At 42.9% G+C, this 16,963-nt stretch overlaps 1 protein-coding gene and 1 pseudogene across 1 annotated transcript; both read left to right on the forward strand.

Annotated features, from left to right (window-relative positions):
• The first annotated feature begins 1,714 nt into the window (after positions 1-1,714).
• LOC115691764 (U-box domain-containing protein 33-like) lies at positions 1,715-5,894 on the forward strand (annotated as a pseudogene).
• Positions 5,895-6,639: 745 nt separating this feature from the next.
• Positions 6,640-7,614, forward strand: LOC115662889 (pentatricopeptide repeat-containing protein At5g66520-like). The gene has a single exon (XM_030584976.2). The coding sequence runs from the start codon at positions 6,640-6,642 to the stop codon at positions 7,612-7,614; it is 975 nt and encodes a 324-aa protein (XP_030440836.2).
• Positions 7,615-16,963: the final 9,349 nt, after the last annotated feature.

The following is a 16,963-nucleotide window of genomic DNA, read 5'->3' on the forward strand; positions in this document are numbered from 1 at the left end:
CTTCTGCATTAAATTGTCAAGAGTTCTTCAAATCACCCAATTACCCCCTCCAGGTGATATTGGTAGCTACGACATTTGTCCCCTGCCAAATTGAGTTGTTTCGCAGAAGCAGAAAGCCAAGAAGATGAGGCCAACTTCTTTGATTGGATTAGGAAATTGGCAAGAAAAGCGGGATCAGACATTGGACGACGATTCAACGCCACATGACAATAATATTATTCTCCTATCACGTCAATCTAGCTTCATCGACGGGTGTCAATTACTTAGACTTTTCTGTTTTGGAAAATTTTATAATTGCTTTCTCTTCTTCGTAAAAACCTAAATGAATGGATCCCACAAGATTAATTGATTGATTGATGGATGGAGACACAGAGATCTCTCATTAGCTGTGCCCAGAATCGAAGAGTACATTGAAAAGTCCAATAAGGCAAACCCTAGCAGCAGCAGTTTGCAAGAAGCTCCTCACTTGAAGCAATTCGGGGTAAACGAATGTGCTCAAGATAACCACCAAAAAGCTTTGGAAAAAGATAAGCATTTGTGATAACTAAAAGCAGAACTAGGCGCAAGCTTATCCGGAGGATGCTGGACCTCATTAGAATCTCATGTAATTGGACTATCCCTAACATGAAGATGTAAGTTAACCATTTTCAATATAACTGACCAATTAAGACGGTAAATAAGAACATCGATATCTGAATTTTCTCGAAACTCTTCCTATTGATGACATACGATGCAAGTCTGCAACAAAATAATTTTTTGTTCTTTGTTAAGCGCTGCGACTTGGCAATTCTTTTGCTTACATTTCAGGTCGAGTGATCAAAGAGCCACTTTATGTTCGTTGATCGTGTCACCTAACTCTACAATATCTTGCTTTTTATGAATACGGTGGTGTTTCTTTGTATTCCAGAAATAGAACCGGCGTAAATTTATTACTAAAAGAGTATTTGAACTTAATACAGGAGTGAATGTATTGCACGGATTGATTATCTCACATGAATGCTTCCTTCCTTATTTATGCTTGTTGAGATGCACATGTAAGTTATGTTAGAGAAATCTCACATCGTAGAATTGGTATGATACATAGCAATATATCTTAGTTAGCCCATAACTCATTGGCTTAAGTTTTTGAATGAATGTGGATCTAACTGGCTTTGTCAACTCGGACTTAGGCTTCCTCTTGACGGTCTCTCCAAGTGAATGTATCAAGCTTCTGCTATGCGCTCCCAACGAATGGTGTCAAAGCCACGTTGTAGACTGGTGGGCCAAAATCTCAAATCAAAAAATTTATATTAAATTCATAAGACTGACTCTAACAAAACGTAATCAGCAAATTCACGGCTTTTGCTGGTCTTGACAAATTAGCTTAATCTACAGTGGAATTCATTAATGTTCTTCCCGTGAACGTAGGTCACCTAACCAAATCACATAAATCTGGCGTCCGAATTATTTTTCTTATTCTGTCTATTTTACTGTTTGATCGATTGCTTCCGCAACAATTGGTATTAAAGCTATATACTGTGTGAGTTATTGGATGCAATTGGAAGATGGCAAACACTGAGAGCGTTTGAGTGAGTCAGGTGTGGCTACAATCTCCGTTATATCGCTCAATTTATAGTGAAATTCGTTGCTGCTCTCTTGGAGACATAGGTCACCCGATCGAACCACGTAAATCTGCGATGGTGTAGCAAGCCACCAAACAATGCTAAGAAGGAGCCCACCGAGAAAGTGCTCACTCATTACCCGTGAAAAGAGAGTCTACGTTGGTCTCATGGTATGTAAACATTAGGAAAAGCGATCTCTATATAACCCAGCCATACCCTCCTCAACTGCGACCTCAACACATGACCTCGTTTGAGAGACTCCCCACTTTACTTAGTTTCCGTTTCTTAGAGAGTTCCCATGTCTCGCTTTCTGTTCCTCTCTCTCTTGTCTTCTCTCACTAGCTAGCTACCTCCATTGGAGACACTCCTGAGATTGTTCGCTTTCTTTTCTTGTTAAGAGTCGTTGTCGTCGTACTTGACTCGTGCCGGTATGGCCGTGCATGGTTAATCACATACCCACACTTTCTGGGTTCAGAGTCCCAGCGATCATGCCGAGCTTTCACGGGGTCGCACCTGAATTGACAATGCCAGCGTTCAAAGACAAGATTTATGTCGCGCCTTGGAAGGATGTGAAAGAGGGCAAAGCGAAGCTTGTTTGGAAAGTGCATCGATCAGGAGGCCACGTCAAGATCTGTATCATTCATGTTCTAGTTCCTTCACAGACGATCCCCATTGGTAAGTCAAACGTTTTTTCTTCTCTTTCTTTGCATATTACCAGCCATTGATTGTGGCTATCGTTTTCTTTGTTGTACGAGTTTTTTATTAATAGTGAAAATAAGAGCTTATCAAGCTCTCATGGATATAGTACACGGATCTTCCATGATGGACAATCATTATGCAAATTAGTCAAAATTCCCTTTTGAAGGTTTTGCGATGTTGCACCATATTGGATATCCTATTGCTTTTACCTGTTCTATTATTGTCGATTTTCATTCTTTTTGCGGTGTCCTTTCTTGCAACGGATTAACATTTTTGTGCTGTTAATTTGCCTTTGGTTTGCAGGAGGCCTGGGTGCCCAAATCCCCGCGAGCTCGGCGAACGAGATAATAATGAAAGAACACAAAGAAAAAGAGAGGATAAACACGCATAAACTCTTGGATACCTACGTGCGCGTTTGTGACAAAATGGGGGTAATTTACCTCCTCCTCCTCCTTTTTCTTCTAGATGATTAATTGTCCTGGTCAGTGCTTCTTGAAGTGCTAGTGAATCACACGAATACTAAACCTATTGTACGATAGCCAATTCACTTATAAACTTTTCAATTGTGCAAATTTAGTTCCAAACCTTTTAACAATTTGACAATTTACTCTTAAAACTTCCGATGATTTGCTAATTTAGTCCTAAACCTTTTAACGATTTGCCAATTTAATCGTTCCTGCTAATTTTGGCAGAAAATCGCTGAATTAAACAATTTTTAAAATTTTTCATTTTTTTCCTTTCCTTTTTTTTCTTTTTTCTTTTTTCCTTCGCCGACCATCATCTGGCCTCGTCGATGGCCGCTGGAGAGCCTTAGGCAAGGACCGCCCCACCTAGGCTACGAGGGTCACCCTCACGGGCCTAGGGTGAGGGCCCTCACCGGATCTGGCATGGCGCTAACCCTCGTCCTCGCTCGATTTGGCAAGGGGTGCCCTCGCCAGCCCAAGCGAGGGTGCCCTTGGCCTTCACCTGAGGCCGGCGACCTCCGCCAACCATCGACGAGGCTTGGCGATGGCCGACGGAGGGAAAAATAAAAATAAAAAGGAAAGGAAAGGAAAAAAAAAAGAAAAAATTCATAAAATTTTAAAAAAAATTGCAAAAATTGTCGACGTTAACATTGGTTGTGCAGTGTAAGACGACTGACGTTGACTAGACCGCCACGCTACCAAATGACTAAATTGGCAAATTGTTAAAAAGTTTATGACTAAATTGGCAAATCATTAAAAAAAATTTAGAACTAAATTGACACAATTGAAAGGTTTATGATTGAATTTGCTTTCGTACAATAGGTTTAGGACATTTTGGACAATTTTCCTTATATATACTTCTTCATTTAGACACGATGATAATAATGAAGTAAATTTATTGATTTATAGGTACAGGCAGAGAAAGAGTACATAGAGTCAAAAAGTGTTGAAACGGGCATTGTAGAGCTCATTCGTTTGCATGGGATAAAAAAGCTTGTAATGGGTGCAGCAGCAGACAAGCGCTATTTCAGGTACGTACAAGAACAAAAAGCCACGCCCATATGGTGGGGGACTTATCCATCCAACTCTATCCTCTTCATAACTAAACGGACAGGTTTTTTTCGATCCTAGAATACAACAATAAACCAGACACTTATATCTTTATCAATCCTTGAAAATGTGTTGTACATGTCCGATATTTGAGGAAACTTGTCGGTGCTTCTCAAACGCGATGTCTCAGTTCGCCCCAAGTCCACTACTCTATTTCACGTAACATGAATCATCTTATCTTCCTATTGAGTGAAAACATAAAATAAAAATCAGTTACTTATCGTCCCGGGAATCGAAAAGTCTCTTGTGTTGTGTGTGCAAGTTTATGTTTCGTATTATCTACATGTACACCAAATTAATTCACTATCTTCTTTGGTTTCAAGTTGCCAGTAAGTTGACAGAAATCAAGCCCAAGAAGGCCATCTTCGTTCACAATGAACCACACATCTCTTGTCAAATTCGGTTTATCTGCAATGGGCATCTCATTCACACAAGGTCATCCTCCAGCTTGTTTACTTTTAAATTTGTCTCCTTCGAAATTATCGAATGCGATATGAGGTGTTAGTGAAAACAAATTCAACATCAAATAATCAATGTGAAAAAAATGAGCTGATAGATCATGTTGAAATAGTTGAATGCCATAGGAGACTTAGAATATTAGGTTTGGAAGAGGCTGGGACATACTTTTATTCATGTTCTCCATTATATCTTCTTCCTTCGGATAATAGGGCTAAAATCAAATTTTCGATTGAAATTCAGTACAAATAGGAACGTTTATAGGCTTGGAGTCTTAGTACAGACGGCTAATTTATAGAGTGACGTGACAAATTTATATCTTCTTCATTATAGAGTGACGGCTAATTTATGGAGTCTTTGTACAGACGGCTAATTTATAGAGTGACGTGACATACTGTTATTCATGTTCTCCATTATATCTTCTTCCTTCGGATAATAGGGCTAAAATCAAATTTTCGATTGAAATTCAGTACAAATAGGAACGTTTATAGGCTTGGAGTCTTAGCGCAGACGGCTAATTTATAGAGTGACGTGACAAATTTGGCTCCACCATGAAGTGGCTTTGATTCCTTGTCAAAACAGGGAAGCTAGGACGGTTCAAGTTGTTGCAGAAGTTCCTACTGGTGCGTCATTGCCAACGACTCCGACCCATGGAACCGAAAGGTCGATTCTCTCGAAATCACGATCCACCATACTTCGGAGTGGTACGGCAAATTTGAGCAATCCAATACAAGACATTTTCAGAAGACCATTCTCTTCCAACGTGGACCGACGTGCCAATAACTTCTCCTTCCCCAGATAGCACTCCTTCAGTGCAGCCTAATGTGGTGAGCATGCTGGAGAGGCCAGACAATTTCCAGGAACCTGAACCGGTTTCAACAAGTCTTTCCCATCGGCCGCAGTTGATTCAGTCAGTCTATCATACCGGCGAGTCATCACTTTCCAACACTCTGGTATGTGCAAAATATGACAACGGATAGTCATTTTCATGTTCTCTAGCCAGGAGGCCATTTCTCTAGCTTTGGTTGTCTTGTTTCATAGCTAAGAAGAAAGTCCTTCAAAGGAATATTGCAAAGTTTAGCACTCCCCACGGCGAGGCCGCCCTGGCTTGGACAAGGGTCGGCCTCGCCAGATCTGGCGGGGGAGTCTCACTAGCGAGGCTGACCCTCGCCTGTGGCCGGTGGCCGATGACCGATCAAAGCAAAAACATTTAGTACTATATTGATCAAATTAAAAATTTTAAGACTAAATTGATATCAATGAAATAGGTTAAGGACTTTTTTTGTACTTTTCCCATCAATTGAGTGTAGTAATATGGGTAAATTTTCAGCAGAAGTATCCATTATGTGCTGAGAAATTGGAGGAAGAACTCGAGAAGGTGAAGGATCAGCTATACAAAGTGCTAGAAGAACCTCACACAGCCCAGGAACATCCACTCTTGCACGCCTCCCAGCATCGTCCATGGGGACGTCAAACCGGGGAACATCCTACTGGATGCACACCTAGGGAGCAAGGTCAACGATTTTGGTATCTGCCGACTGCTGTCCCGCGGCGAGCGGTCTAGCAACAACACCAGAGTCCTGTACACAGCCGACTTGAAAGGGACGCTCGGGTACATGGACCCCGAGATCCTCGTCATGCGAGAGCTCACAACACAGTTCGACGTTTATTCTTTCGGGATTATACTGCTGCAGTTGTTGACGAGGAGGCCCACCTTCGGAATAAAGTGCAATAAGTGCGGGGACTTTGTAGGCCATCTTGGATCCATTGGCTGGGAGAAAATATTCCGTGGTAGGATACTGCCACGTCACTTGCCTATATAGTATACATGTTCCATTAAAAGAGTGACATATGTCACTGACATGGATATTAAAAAAAGAGGAAAATTTGTCAGCGCCCCCCCTCTCTCTCCTCTTTAATTACGCGTGCTCTCACTCTTTCCTTTTTGCGTCTTCATCCCCTCTCTCTCTCTTACTTTATTTCAAATTTCACACCTCTCACCTCTCTCCTCTCTCAGTCTTGAAAAATCCTCCGACCACCTCCGACGAGCACCGCCGGACGCTCTCTCTCAGCTGCGACGGAGGCTTGGTGGAATGGAGTCGGGGTCGGAGGGCTCCCTCTGAAGAACAGGTCATCAGAGAGAGATCGAGCCGTGGTTCTACCCGGAAGACCCAGAAGATAGGCGAAGTTGAACTCCCTGTCGACGGCGTCGCCTTGCCATCCTCGTCGCCATCTCCGCATTCACTCTCCCTCCCCCATGGGTCTCCACGAAAAGCCAGGTCAGCTCGGGCGCAGATTCCAATTTTTAAATGTTCGTTGAAGCAGCGCTTCCCGCTTCGTACGCGACAACTTCGAGAGCGCCGCGGCAGCACCTCTTCGCCCTGCTCTGGAGCCGCGGCGCCCCGAGGAGCCTCCCCCAGATCCACGCCCAGGTCGTCGTCAATGGCTGCGCCGGCAGCAGCTTCGTCCTCGCCCAGCTGCTCTCCCGCTACGTCGGCTCCGGCCTCCTCGCGGACGCCTCGAGGGCCTTCGAGGGCGCTTGGAACCCGAGCACCCCCGCGTGGAACCAGATGATCCGGGGACACGGGCGGGGCCCCGCGCCGCGAGAGTCGGTGGAGTGCTGTGCTCGGATGGTGCGCAAGGGTGCAGAGCCCGACGGCTACACGTTTTCCCATCTCCTGAGCGCTTGCGTGCAGTTGGGCTTGTTCGGAGAAGGATTGCAGGTGCACGGGAGGGTTGTGAGGGGTGGGTACGTTTGCCATCCGTTTGTGAAGACTAATTTGGTGAATTTGTATGCGATGGGGGGAGGGGAGAGTGGGATGAAGGATGCGTGCAAGGTGTTCGATGATATGGGCGAGAGGAATCTCGTGTGTTGGAATTCATTGCTTGCTGGGTACGTTAGGCGCGGAGACATGGGTGGCGCGCGGAAACTGTTTGACGAGATGCGGGAGATGAATGTTGTCTCTTGGACGATAATGGTTGCTGGGTATGCTCAGAATGGAATGTGTAGACAAGCGCTGAGCGTGTTTGATGAGATGCAGAGACTTCGGGTGGAGTTGGACCAGGTGGCCCTGGTAGCTGCGCTGTCGGCTTGTTCGGAGTTGGGAAATTTGAAACTTGGCGGGTGGATCCATTCATATGTCGTAGAGAAAATATGTGCTAGAAATCAGCAATCGTCGGTCACTCTGAACAATGTCATTATACACATGTATGCTAGCTGCGGCTCGATAGATGAAGCCTACGTGGTGTTCAGGAAGATGCCACGGAGAAGCACAGTCTCTTGAACGACCGTAATCATCGGATTGAATGGCAACGAATAGAGTTTCTTCTACATAGAGTACACGGACAACGACCCATTTTTCCTCCGACAGATCCAATGAATTCGAGGAGCTGTCATGTCCTTGCTGAGATGGCAATAGGCCATGCCAAAGAATCGAACAAATAAATGACATCATACCCCAAATATCAAGGATTATATTGGGGATCCCCCTTTCTTTAGACCTTTTGCTCTCTCGTGTGTATGTTAATATTAAGACAGGATAGTGACTAACATCATAGGAAAATCTTCCCCAAATAACTTTAATTATTTATACTATGAATGTTACATCCATAGGAGAATGCAGGGTGAAGAGCAGCAGAAGTGCCAAAACTTGTGTACGGCGCTCACTTTAGTGCCAAAAATTTGTTTTGAATCATTTTAGTGTCAAAAATTTTGAAAAACGATCACTTAAGTGCTAACTCCGGTCAGTTTGGCCGGAAATCCGATGTGATATTTTTTTATTAATTTCTAAAGCTGATGTGGATTGCCGGAGGATTTAGTCAGCATGTACACATCAAAATGACGTAGTTTTAGCATGTACACTTGGATTTTTCAAATATTTTTTCTGATTTTTTTTTCCTTCTTTTCTTTTTTTCTTCTCTTTCTTCTTCTTCTACCTTTAGTCATCGTTGGTGACCGGAGGTCGACCACCATCGCCTCGCCTAGGCGAGGGCGAGCCTCGGCGAGGGCTCCCCTTGCCAAATCCGGCGAGGCCTCCCGTCGCCTAGGCCACAACGTTCTCGCTGGGCGTTGCCTAAGGGAAGGCGACGCTCGGTGAGGCCGTCGTGGCCTGGGCGATAGGCGGCCTCGCCAGCCTCGCCAGATCCAGCGAGGGCGAGCCCCGGCGAGGGCTCCCCTCGCCAGATTCGACGAGGCCACCGTGGCCTCACCGGGGCTCTACCTCGCCCAGGCGAGGCGAGGCGAGGTCGACCCTCGCCAGGGCTCGCCCGCCCTTGCCCAGGAGAGGGTCGGCCAAGCCTCGCCCTTGACGGGCGACGACGGCCTCGTCTGGGCGATGCCAAGCGGCTGGTGGTGGCTGGTGGCCGGCCTCCGGTCACCGGCGGTGACTGGAGGTAGAAGAAGAAGAAAGAGAAGAAAAAAAGAAAAGAATGAAAAAAAATCAGAAAAAATATTTTAAAAATCTAAATGTACACATGAAAATGCCACGTAGACTTATTTTTTTAAAAGAAAATCCAACTAAGACTAAATTTTTAATTATAAAAGCCACGTATTAATTTGGCCGGAATTTCTCGCCGTTGGCACTTAAGTGATCGTTTTTCCTCCGATTTGACACTTAAGTAAGCCAGCGAAAATTTTTGGCATTAAAGTGAGTGCCGTACATAAGTTTTAGCACTTCTAGTGTTATTCTCCCGGAGAATGCATGAATTAATATCTTTATTTTTTCTCTTACGTGTTTCGGCATTTAGATTTGAATCTTTCCCTTCCCTTTACGTGTTATTTGGTTTGGTTAACCGATCCAAATTGAAAATCACCCGTCTTCAAGTGGAAATAATGTAATATTAAATGCCAAAATAACTTAATCTTTCCACTTGAATTTCTTCGTTCGTGTTCTTGACTTTAGGAAAATATTACAGCTAGCTACTATTCTTCAATCCACTTCCATCTCCTCCATATTTAACCCTAGAGTTTCGTCGGTTTTACATGCAACCTATATATTGGAGCGGGCAAGTAGATTTGGTCTTGCATAGAAAGTACATGTTCTTGACTACGTCTATGTTCTTGACTTTAGGGAATACTACAACTACTATTCTTCAAGCCACTTCATCTCCTCCTTATTTAACCCTAGAGTGTCGTGGATTGTTAAATGCAACCTTTTTATTGGTGCGGGCAAGTAGATTTGGTCTTGCATGGAAAAACTAATTAATGTACATATCGCAAAATCTTAGTTTAAAAACGATGATACAATGAAATGCTCTTATCTTATATTAGTTAATACCTATAAACAGTCGATTCAAACGTAGGTGATGATAATATTAGAGTATCCACGTAGCCAATAAAGTACCCTCGCAAATACGTGCAAACAATTATTTACTTTCCTCTAAAATACACCTATATGAAGAGGTAAGATTCCATTTGGGCAACGCGATGAAGATATCATCCGTTGCTTTATTACTCCATTGATTAAATCAGGGGAAAATTATCAAAAAAGTTATAAATATATTGTAATTGTGTTAATTCAGTCATAAACATTCTTTTTTTTTTACCAATTGAGTTTTAAACATTTTGCTTGTGTCAATTTAATCCATCTAGCTAATTTTGGCCTAAAATCATTGACATGGACGTCGTCCGTCCTACATGGCGTTGTTGGTGCTGAAGTGGATAATTTTTAATAATATTTTATTATATTTTCGAATTCTTTATTTAATTAATTATTTTTCCTTTTATTTATTTTCTTTCTCTCTCTCTCTCTTTTTTTCTGTCCTTCTTCCTCTGGACAGTCATCGAACCTTGGTGACCAAAGGTGAGGGCTGACAAGGTTGACCTCGTTAGCCACTGGCGAGGCTTGCCATGGTCGGGTGGGAGAGGTCAACCTCGCTGGCCCTCACCTCTAGCTGATCGACTAGAGAAAGAAGGGAAGACAAAAAAAAAAAGAAAAGAGATAGAAAATAAATAAATAATTCAAAAAATTGTTAAAATATTATTGAAAAATGTCCACGTTAGAGCCAGTCACGCAACTTAGGAAGGCCAACATCTATATTAGCGATGCCGGATGAACTGAATTGGCACAAATACAAAAGATTTAGTACTCAATTGCCAAAAAAAAGATTTACTACTAAATTTGCACAATTATAATATGTTTATGACTGTTTTGATAATTCTCCCATTAAATCAGAAGTGATGACATACAGGCGTGTACGATGCATCTAGTAACCCTATGTTTGATGTGGCATGAACTTTTCTTGTCAAGTATATTATGATTCTCTCTCTCTTTGCAATGGCGTTTGACTTTTTGTCTCGAATATTCCCGCGAGATTATTCGTATATACCTCTCGGAATCCCCTTGCTTAGGGATGTCGTAGACTCACAATATATCTTAGCTTTAGTAATAATTGACTCATTATGTCTGCCAAGGCCGGCATGGGATATGGTACACGTGTATACACCTCTTAGGATGACGTTCGTGTCGATTTTTTTAATGACACAAAACCAGGAAATAGTCTATGCTTCTTGGGGGATTTATCTCTGATCTATTATTGCTGTTTCTTTTAGCCTAAACAAATAAAAAAAGAAGAAGAGATGAACCTTGCTTCGTAATTCCAACTACCAACGGTCGATTTAGTTGGACTTGGCTTCTTCTCTGAAGACCTGCGGACAATGTCCCCTTCATGCTCCTAATACCAAACTTGGTTTGTACTAAGCTCGATTAATCTGCCGACACATTGCAAAATGACAAATTAAGTCAAAGTCATGGTTCTTTGGTTCCAAGTAGAGAAGTTGTAATTTGCATTTAATGCGGTTGTGTTTTTATTAGGACAAAGACCAACCACAATAGAGAGAAAAATCCGACAATCTTTTAAGTCACCTGGAAACTCTAGGACAAAACCCGTCGAATTTCTTAGCTAGAAATCGAGGTTTCCACGAAGTTATCTATTAGATATTCTTTGCCATGGTACGTGGAATTAAATCTAGTTTCCAAAGTTAATTTCAACATGATAGCTAGTCAGTTGTGCTTAGCGATATTTACTAGATTCATGTGCTCATCTATGTCAGGCCACAATTACTCAATCAACTATTTCTAGATCTATCGACTGGCTTTCGTTTTTTTGGGTCCAACTAAAGAGTACGACCATAAATGAGGTTTCTTACATTGTTTTTTAAACTTGTCGATTATCAATATAGCCTTGTTGCTACCACCTGCCTGGGTGGCGCTGCTGGAGAGGGCGCTCTTCCTCTCGCAAAAGGTTGAGCGTTCGAATTCCGGGCGCCGCAGAGTGACTTAACCGGTGGCACGTGTGTGGTGGCTAGTACGTGTCGCCCCCAAGGTTTACTCCCCGGCTGTCGGCCGTGCGGGGGTTCCCTGGGTTACCAAAAAAAAAAAAATATAGCCTTGTTGCTCATGTTCCATTAGACGAACCATCCTCCATTTAACATGTTTAATCTGATCAAGGCTTTGCTTGATTTAACAAACGACCATGGTCGTCCTTCGGCGATGACCTTCCACCTTACCAAGAAACTAAACATTCCATCTAGTTAAATTAACGTACAACGAACGAATCTAAATCATGTGAATCCACTACGTGCAGCTCATTCTTAAGAGGGAAACTTTTCGGCCACCGAAGAGGAGGAGGCTACATTGAATTTTTTACCTCTTTGGTTGTTGATGTTGTCTTGAATTCCATGAAGTTTCGATCGATTAGAGACTTGGAAAAATCGATCGGGAAATCTAAGAAGGCTTAGAAATTGCACACTACGTGTTTCAAATATATTTCCTATCTATATGGGATTTCATGGTAAATAGTCCTAATTCAATGTAACTGGGATATGTCATGATATTCCTAATATTTAGGGGATAATCACTAAAGATTTATTAGTTAGTTTCCTAAACTGATAAGATCTTTAGGGTGAGACTTCTTGGGATTAGGAAAGTAGGGATATGAGGATCTATTTATTAAGCATTGTACCTTGTATCAAATATGCTCAGAAATAAGAAATCGTCTCTCTCTCTCCCGTGGACGTAGGCGAAATTTTTTTGCCAAACCACGTAAATCTCTGTGTTTGGATTATTCTTGTTTCATCTCATTTAGTTAGGGTGCTCTTCCGCACAACAATTGATATCAGAGCAATCCAGGTTCTCCGTTCTTGTACTGCGACTTATGACTAGATGGCTGGAAAAAGTTCGACCATTCGATTCGATATCGAAGGATTCACCGGGAAGAATCATTTCACACTATGGCGGAGAAGGATGAAGGATCTGTTTATTCAACAGGGTTTATCAAAGGTTCTTCTGGGAAGATCGAACAAGCGGGCCACCATCACTGACGATGACTGGACCGACATGGAGGAGAGGGCGTGCAACGCGATCCGATTGAACCTATTGGACGAGGCCCTTCAATACGTGGCGGAAATTGAATCCGCTCCGGAGGTATGGCTCAAACTCGAAAGCATCTACATGACAAAGTCTCTTACGAACAAGTTGTTCTTGAAGAAGAGATTGTATTCGCTTCAGATGAGTGAAGGAGGAGATCTGTTGGAACACCTCAAAGTGTTCAATAAGATGATCAATGAACTTACAAGCTTGGAGGTAAAGTTCGAGGATGAAGACATAGTGCTTCTACTATTGGCGTCGTTGCCGGATTCGTTTGACCACTTGGTGACTACACTCCTTTATGGCAAGGAAACCCTGGAGATCGGAGAGGTAACTGCTGCCCTAATTTCAAACAACACTCGGAAAAGGGCAAGTAGTTCAAAATCTTCGGGAGAGGGACTCTTTGGGAAGGAGAAAAGCAGTCAAGGAAGAGGAAGATGAACAGATCGAGGATTGAGTCGTAGGGTCGATCAAAATCCAAGGGAAAGTTCAAAGGAAGATGCTACGGGTGTAACAAGGAAGGGCATACCAAGAGATTCTGTCCAAATAAGAACGAGAAAAAGAAGAAGGGCTCGGATGAAGCAAGTGTAGCCGACAGCACTAAGACCAATGATGGGGATGTCTTGACCATATCGTTGGGGAAGGATACCTTCGAAGATTCGTGGATCTTGGACTCCGGATGCACTTATCATATGTGTCCTCATCGAGAAGCTTTCGATGAGTACAAGGCATATGATGGTGGTTCAGTTCTCGTGGGGAATGACACTTCATGCAAGACTGTGGGAGTTGGAACCGTGAAAATCAGAATGTTTGATGGCATGATCAGAACCCTAGCAGATGTGCGTCATGTACAACGTCTAAGGAAAAATCTGATTTCATTGGGAGCACTTGAATCCAATGGATGCAAGTACTCGGCTCAAGGTGGAGCCTTGAAGGTGATAAAGGGAGCTCTGGTTGTTCTAAAGGGACAGAGGCACGGGAACCTATATCGACTTATAGGAACCACAGTGCAAGGTGGAGCATCTGTGTCCACGGATGCTAGCATGGAGATAGATAATACCTATCTATGGCATATGCGTCTTGGGCATATGGGGGAAAGAGGATTGATGGAGCTTCACAAGAGGAATGCACTCCAAGGTATGAAAACATGCAAATTAGATTTCTGCAAATTTTATGTGTTTGGAAAACAATGTAGAGTACGGTTCAATGTTGCAACTCATATGAGCAAGGGCGTGCTTGAGTATGTACACACGGATGTATGGGGTCCTTCACTAGTAAAGTCAAAAGGTGGGAAGGAATACTTCGTGACATTCATTGATGATTTCTCTTGGAAAGTTTGGGTCTACTTCATGTGACACAAAAGTGAGGTCTTTGACAAGTTCAAAGAATGGAAAGCCGAAGTTGAGACTTCAACAGGAGAGAAGCTTAAGTGCTTGAGATCGGACAATGGAGGAGAGTACAAATCGACACCGTTCATGGAACTTTGCAAGAAAGAAGGGATTAGACGTCACTTCACAGTTCCGGATACGCCCTAATAGAATAGCGTAGCGGAAAGGATGAACCGGGAGCTCGGAGCATGAGGTTGCATGCGGGACTGAGCAAGTAGTTTTGGGTAGAAGCTGTCTGCATGGCATGTTATCTTGTGAATCGGTCTCCTTCAACTGCAATTAAATGCAAAATTTCCGAAGAGGTATGGACTGGTAAAAATGTCGATTATTCTAATTTAAGAATATTCGGTTGTCCGGCTTTTGTACATGTGCAGAGTTCGAAGCGCTCAAAGTTGGATCCAAAGTCAAAACAGTGCATATTTCTCGGTTACGAGAAAGGAGTGAAAGGCTACAAATTATGGGATCCAAGTGAGAAGAAAGTTCTAACAAGCAGGGATGTTGCGTTCAATGAATCTACAATGTTGAAGTCAAGCTGCGTGCCACACACGGCTGCTGAAGAGGAGAGTGATAAATCTATCATTAAGGTGGAGCTTGAAGCTAGAGAATTTGTAGAGAATGACGAGTCATCTGATGAAGCTCCGGAAGTGTAAGAAACAGTAGAAGTTCCTCGTACCATTGCGATGGGTGGAGGAAGGCGCACTCTCAAAGCACCGGAGAGGTATGGTTTTGAGGACATGGTTGCTTATGCTCTTACCGTAGGCTCCAGCGATCTAAGCTCCTATCATGAAGCTTTGAAAAGTGATCACAAAGAAAAGTGGATGACCGCAATGATGGAGGAGATGGAGTCGTTACAAAAGAATGAGACGTGGGAACTTGTGAAGAAGCGCAAGTATCGGAAAGTCATTGGCTGCAAATGGGTTCTTCGAAGAAAGGAAGCAGCAACGGAGAAAGAGCAAGAGAGATACAAGGCCCAACTTGTTGCTAAGGGCTATGCACAGAAAGAGGGGATCGATTATAATGAGACATTTTCCCCAGTTGTAAAACACACGTCAATTCGTGTTTTACTAGCTATGGTGGCCATGTATGACTTGGAACCCGAGTAGCTAGATGTGAAGACGGCATTCCTTCATGGTGACTTGGAGGAGAAAATTTACATGGAGCAGCCCGAAGGCTTCAAGGTGGAAGGGAAAGAGAATCATGTTTGCTTGCTCAAGAGATCACTTTACGGTTTGAAGTAATATCCGTGGCAATGGAATAAAAGGTTTGATTTTTTTATGCTTCGTATTGGCTACATAAGGAGTGTGCATGATTCTTGTGTCTACTACAGAGTTTTGGATGATAAGTTGCTTATTCTATTGATGCTCTACGTTGATGATATGTTGATTGCTGCAAGGAAAATGAGAGACATCATTTCCCTAAAGTCTCAATTAAGCAACGAGTTTGAAATGAAGGATCTTTGTGCTGCAAAGAGGATCCTTGGCATGGAAATCTTTCGAGATAGACGTGCAAGTAAGCTTTGGGTAAATCAGAAGAAGTATGTTGAAAAGGTCTTGGAGTGGTTCAACATGGGAAAAGCTAAACCGGTTTGTACACCCTTAGTAAATCACTTCAGATTATCCGAGAAACAATGCCCTAGTTCACATGAGGAGGTTGTAAAGATGTCTCGAGTACCCTATGCCAGTGCAATAGGGAGCCTCATGTATGTTATGGTTTGTAGCAGACCGGATTTAGCTCATGCAGTGAGTCTCGTCAGCCGATATATGAGCAATCTGGGTAAGGAGCATTGGGAAGTTATTAAGTGGATCTTTCGTATTTGGCCGGAACTACCGAAATGGGTTTGATGTTCAGTTCAAAGGAAGAATCGATCAATTTAGCAGGTTATGTCGATTCGGACTTCACTGGTGATTTAGACAAGCAAAGGTCCATCACGGGATACGTCTTTACTCTTGGAGGTGGAGCTATTTCGTGGAGGGCAGTACTTCAGTCTACTGAAGCATTGCCTACAACCGAAGCCGAGTATATGGCAGCAATAGAGGCTGCGAAGGCGGGAATATGGCTGACCGGTTTGGTCACGGAGTTAGGTTTAAAGCAGGAAACTACTACACTATATTGCGATAGCCAAAGCGCAATATGTCTTGCGAAGAATCAAGTGTTTCATTCCAGAACGAAACACATTGAAGTTCGGTACCACAAGATTCGAGAATTTGTGGAGAATGGTAGCATTGCTTTGAAGAAAATCCATACAAAAGATAATCTCGAGGATATGCTCACGAAGACGGTTACTACGGAGAAGCTCAAGTCTTGCAGGGACTTGATTTCTCTCACCCATCATTGAAGTTGATAGAGGCCGCACCGGTCTAGGTGCGGGCATACCTTTGCGAAGGTACGGTGGAGAGAGAGATATAAACGTTTTCTTGATTCAAGTGGAGGCTTGTGGTTTATTCAAGCCAAAGGTGGAGATTTGTTGATGTTGTCTTGAATTCCATGAAGTTTCGATCAATTAGAGACTCGAAAAAATCGATCGGGAAATCTAAGAAGGCTTAGAGCTTGCACACTACGTGTTTCAAATATATTATCTATCTATATGGGATTTCATGGGAAATAGGCCTAATTCAATGTAACTAGGATACGTCGTGATATTCCTAATATTTAGGGGATCATCACTAAAGATTTATTAGTTAGTTTCCTAAACTGATAAGATCTTTAGGGTGAAACTTCTTGGGATTAGGAAAGTAGGGATCTGAGGATCTATTTATTCAGCATTGTACCTTGCATCAAATATGATCAGAAATAAGAAATCGTCTCTCTCTCTCCCGTGGTCGTAGGCGGAATTTTTTCGCCGAACCACGTAAATCTCTGTGTTTGGATTATTCTTGTTT

The sequence above is a fragment of the Syzygium oleosum genome, unplaced genomic scaffold, assembly GCF_021117445.2.
Source record: "Syzygium oleosum isolate NSW1041296 unplaced genomic scaffold, Sole_v2.1 Sole_v2.32, whole genome shotgun sequence".
Lineage (NCBI taxonomy): Eukaryota > Viridiplantae > Streptophyta > Magnoliopsida > Myrtales > Myrtaceae > Syzygium > Syzygium oleosum.

Coding starts and splice junctions, on each gene's coding strand:
- LOC115662889 (XM_030584976.2), top strand. CDS start 6,640: ATGTTCGTTGAAGCAGCGCTTCCCGCTTCGTACGCGACAACTTCGAGA.